Source organism: Rosa chinensis, chromosome 5 (genome assembly GCF_002994745.2).
Source record: "Rosa chinensis cultivar Old Blush chromosome 5, RchiOBHm-V2, whole genome shotgun sequence".
Classification (NCBI taxonomy): domain Eukaryota; kingdom Viridiplantae; phylum Streptophyta; class Magnoliopsida; order Rosales; family Rosaceae; genus Rosa; species Rosa chinensis.
Genome location: NC_037092.1, coordinates 17,660,047 through 17,664,935, shown reverse-complemented (window position 1 = coordinate 17,664,935; position 4,889 = coordinate 17,660,047). Strand labels below are relative to the sequence as shown.

The window sequence follows — 4,889 nt, the reverse complement described above, 5'->3', positions numbered from 1 at the left end:
CTTCAACACTAGTGGATCCTAAACTAAATGTGTTTGTTACTTAACTGAAGCATTGTGCAAGGCACAACTCAATCCACCTGACAACAAATAGCTATTTAATGATAACCACAATGACAATTCAATTGCAACAATCAAATTCCAAACTTTATACCAAGGAATTATAACTGAAAACATTAGTTACCAAACTGAAGCTAACAAAAGTCATTTATGAGACTTTAAATCTTAACACTGTCTTCAAACTAAACGACAGCATACATAAGCCAAAATAAAATAATTATTCAAACTACGAATAGAAAAAACAAAAATACTTAACAATATTCACACCCTTATCTGTATATTTTGTTTGCACACTATTATTATAACCGTGACTTTTAATTTCTCCCACTAAATTCCTGATAGGAGCATAATGTGCGATATTTATATTAATATTTCCTTGCATTTTGTCATGCTATTTCTCTTAATAGAAAGTATTAATGTTTGTTTTATTGTTTTAGGATTCTTGTGGAGTCAAGGAGAAAAGACGCAAGAAAGGCGAAATCGGGAAATTTTCCTGTGCAGATCAGTCAACTTCGACAGAGCATTTAGAGCAGCTCAAAACGAATCAGATAATGATCTTTATATTTTTGAAAAGCCTCGGATGTCTAGTTTCAGCAGCTTTTTACGGTTCATCTATATCATTTTTCTAGAAGAAGTTATGCGCGATTTAGTACAGGAAGGTCAAGCTGCGCGTGAATCTGGTTTTTGACGGGAATTTATATTTACATGAAGATTCTAGAGTCTATGACGTCCAAAGGCTTTTCCCAATCATATTTGGATACAAATTGGAGATGATGACTCAATCTTAATGACATGGAATTATTTTATTAGCTTGAAAGTAATTAAATTGTGCATCAATCGAAGGAAACCTCAAGCAAATTACAAGCAGAGTTGAATAAGGAAACTAGGGTTGTGTATCTCCTATATAAAGAGCCTCTGCAACACAATGAAGAGGACCGCACCCTTCACCTTCTCTTCTGTCTCTCTTTCTTATTCATCTGCCCGCCATCTGTTTCTTTTTCTCTATTTTTATTATACTATGACAATGTATAACTAAATTACTTTTGTTAGTGGCGAGGTTTGAAGCCCTAAGACATGTTTTTGACAATATTTTGATTCTTAGTTTTGAAAGTACTTTGTTGTGAATTTGTTTGTTTGGTTTTGGTTTACAGATAACTCTTGCATGTTTATGTTTTATGAATGCGCACATAAAACATTATGATCATGTGATCGAGTGGGTGATAGAAGCATTTTAATGCGACGTTTTAACAGTTATTTCCTCGTATTTACTTAGTTATTTCCTTAAATGAATCCTTTTAGTTTAGGAAAGTTTCTTTTTCCCGATTTTAGCAACACTACTAGAATAATGTCATTAGACATCACCACTATAAAATCGGTCAGGATTGCACCTGATGTTAAAAATCATGTTAACATCAGTTTGTGAAGAAACCGATTTCTATTGTTATTATGGACATCAGTCACCAAAGAAACCGATGAGAAAAGTTTCGTACGAAAAATTTACAAAAATGCGGAGGGACTAAGTTTAAAAGTTTGAGAAACGCGGTGTCTAAAATTTTAATTCCCCCCAACACTTAGTCACTTTATCTAAAAACTTTCGAACCCTAATCGATAGACTCTCACTCTGAGTCTCTGACTGCCTCCTTCGCGTCCCCGACCTGAGCTCGTTCTCTGCGTTCAGCTCTTTCTCTCTCGCTCTTCTCTGAAACCCTAGCGCTCTCCTCCCTCTCCTGCTCTCTTTCCACGACTACTGTCTCTCCCTCATTGAACTACTGCCTCCGTCCCCTCACCGGCGCCATCGCCTCTGCCGGTGTTTCTCTTCCAACACCACCACGTCGTTGCTCCGAGATCCGAACCCCAACTGGTCCAACCTACCTCCAAGGAGTTTATCCTCCTCGATTGGTGCGACTTCGAGCACCAAGTGCCAGCATGGTTCTAAAGCTCACCTCTCTCTCTCTCTCTCTCTCTCTCTCCCGTAGCCCCGCTCTCCTCTCTCTCTCTCTCTCTCTCTCTGTTTCTCTCTCCGGCACGGCCGCATGACGCCTTTTCTTTCTTCGACGGTGACGCCGTGATGGACTGACGGTGCACGGTGAGTCTGGGTTTCTGTTTCTCTTAATTTCTGCTTCTGGGTCTTCACTCTTTAATCGATTTATGGCTTCCTCTTAATTTCTGCTTCTGGGTATTCAATTTCAATCTTCAAGTCTGGGTTTGGCTCGAACTCTACTAGGTGAAGCAGCTTCAATTTCAGTTGTCGACTCGATTTTGGAAACTTCAAGCTTGGTAAGTTGCTGCCATCTTTCTTGCTTCGATTTCTGGGTTCGAATTGCATCTGTTTCTTTTGCTATACGCTATACATATGACTGATATGAGATGAAAATTGGATATGTGATCTGTTTTGTCCTTCTGGATTTCTGGGTTCGAATTGCATCAGTCACTTTTTGCCTTTCTGTTTTGACTTTGGACTTGAAAATTTGAAATTGAGTTGCATTTGTAGACTTGTATCTGTTTTGGTAAAGCATTGAATTGTTTGATGTATTGGTTTTGGATCCCATATCGTAGATTTTGAAGATTGTATCTTTAGTTATGTATCTGTTTTGTATCTTTTTTGCGACTGTTGCGGTTATAGGAAACAGTTGGAGGAAACTTCATTGGTGTTTTTAATATGGGTGAGTCTCTGTTTTTTAAGGTTCATATTTAAAAACTTCATTTGTTCTCAGATTCTCTCAACCCATTGATGGAGTAACTTATATATGGTTTAACCCATTGATGGTTAACATGCAGTAACTTATATATGTTTGGACTTTGGAAGAAGCATTAATAATTGTGTTTGAATGGAGTGTGTTTACTACTTGGCCATTTTGATTGATATATATTTTTTTTCTTTTTCAAAATGGGTTGAGAGAGAAGGGAAGCAGGATTAGTTTAGTGGTTTACATATTGAGAATGGTTACTGTGGTATCAATACACTATGGTGCTTTGTTGGTGGAAATTGGGGTACATATGGTTTAACCCAGTTTTTAACAGAGCAGTGGTTGTTTTGGATGTTATGGCAGGATGGAAGGCCGCGATGACTGGTGGGGCCGAGCTTACAGGTGGCAGCGGCAATGTGGAGGTCAAAAGTGACTCAATTAGTGAAGGGAGTTCGGATTTTGATCTGGAATCAGATGGGTCACTGCCCTTTTACATGCTTGATGCTTACGAAGAGTTCTATGGACCTAATATGGGCACTGTTTATCTATTTGGGAAGGTAAACATGACGAGTTTTATGTTATAACACTTATTTTGCGTTCTTATTAATGAATGTTTTGTAATTCGTTTCATTTCTGAAGAGTTATTATCTTACAAGCTTAATCATATCAACCTATTTTATAGTTGATTCATTGTTGTGATGTAGGTTAAAGTAGGAAGTTCATATCAGAGTTGTTGTGCGGTTGTAAAGAACATGCAAAGATGTGTCTATGCAATTCCGGACAGTCCTTTATTTCAAATTGACGAAATGATGAAGCTTGAAAAGGATGCCGAGGACTCAAGGATTTCACCCACAGATTTTCGTAAGAAGCTGCATGTAGGTTTTTTCTTCTGTATAAGCTTGAATATAGATAAATTTTAGTTTGGCCTTGTCTTTGTTTTTCTTTTTTGGTTGCTACTGTTGATGCTTTTTTCTACATCATCAGGATGCGGCTTCAAAATTAAAGAATGAATTAGCAAAGAAGTTGTTGGATCTCAATGTATCAGCTTTTAGCATGGCACCTGTCAAGGTTTGCATACTCAATAATTCTGATATTTCCAATTGTGCGTTGACTCAGTTATGAGAAAATAAACTTTTTTGGAGGTTCATAGTACTTTCATGTTCTTTCTTCCTCTGTTGCTCACTTTCTGTTATGTGAACACTGCAGAGGAACTATGCTTTTGAGTGATCTGACATACCTGCAGGGGAGAATTATGTACTGAAGATCAATTATCCATTCCGGGTATATAACTCAACCAGTATGAAATCAATAGGGTTATTAGGTAGCACTAAAGTGACCTTCAATCGCAAATCAACTGTATTACAGCTTCTTGCTCATAGATGTTTGGAGTTTCATAGGTCGTTGCTGTTTAACGTTGCCTGTGAAGTAGAGATGCATAATGCAGAATGACTTGATGATTTATTAAAGAAACTTTTTGACTCAGTTTCTTATGAACATTATTTGCACTGGTGCAGGATCCACCACTATCAGCAGATCTAAAAGGAGAAACTTTTTGTGCTCTACTAGGAACTCATAGCAGGTATAAAGAGTTAGAGTTACTCTTCATTTTTAATACCTGATATATAACTTTTAGAATCTTCCTTCTGTGATTATATTTTCATTCCTGGCTTGATTACCTACAGGTAGATACAATCTTAAAGAAAACAATTATCTTACTATAAACTCTTCTTTAGAAGAAATAATGAAAAACAAAACATATTATGCAGCGCGTTGGAACTTTTCCTTGTTAAAAGGAAGATAAAAGGACCTTCTTGGCTATCAGTTTCAAATTTTTCCATCTGCCCAGCTCCACAACGGGTGAGATCTTCAAGTCTCAGCATACATCATCATCTTAGTCATATTGTGAAATCCATATTTGGCTTCTTTCTGGTTTCTTTGTTAAGATTATGTCATTTTACTGTACAAGTAAGCTGGTGCAAATTTGAGGTGATCGTGAATGCTCCGAAAGATATAAGGGTCTCAGCTTCCACAAAGAAAACTGTAGATATTCCTCAAGTGGTTGTTACTGCAATAAGTTTGAAAACTATTATCAATGAGAAGCAGAATGTTAACGAAATTGTCTCTGCATCTGTTGTCTGCTGTAAC

The 4,889-nt window shown here is 37.1% G+C and overlaps 1 protein-coding gene across 1 annotated transcript; it reads left to right on the top strand.

Moving 5' to 3' along the window:
• Positions 1-2,124: 2,124 nt before the first annotated feature.
• Positions 2,125-3,971, top strand: LOC121049156 (DNA polymerase alpha catalytic subunit-like). Its single transcript, XM_040505744.1, has 6 exons — positions 2,125-2,334; positions 2,681-2,720; positions 3,108-3,301; positions 3,449-3,619; positions 3,729-3,812; positions 3,951-3,971. Exons 2-6 carry the CDS (start codon positions 2,717-2,719, stop codon positions 3,969-3,971), a joined length of 474 nt encoding a protein of 157 aa, XP_040361678.1. The 5' UTR covers positions 2,125-2,334; positions 2,681-2,716.
• Positions 3,972-4,889: the final 918 nt, after the last annotated feature.

What these genes read in the sequence shown, in the direction of transcription:
- LOC121049156 (XM_040505744.1), top strand. An exon ending in ATTTTCGTAAGAAGCTGCAT is followed by an intron (nt 3,620 to 3,728) that starts GTAGGTTTTTTC and finishes CTACATCATCAG; the next exon opens with GATGCGGCTTCAAAATTAAA. An exon ending in TTAGCATGGCACCTGTCAAG is followed by an intron (nt 3,813 to 3,950) that starts GTTTGCATACTC and finishes TGAACACTGCAG; the next exon opens with AGGAACTATGCTTTTGAGTG.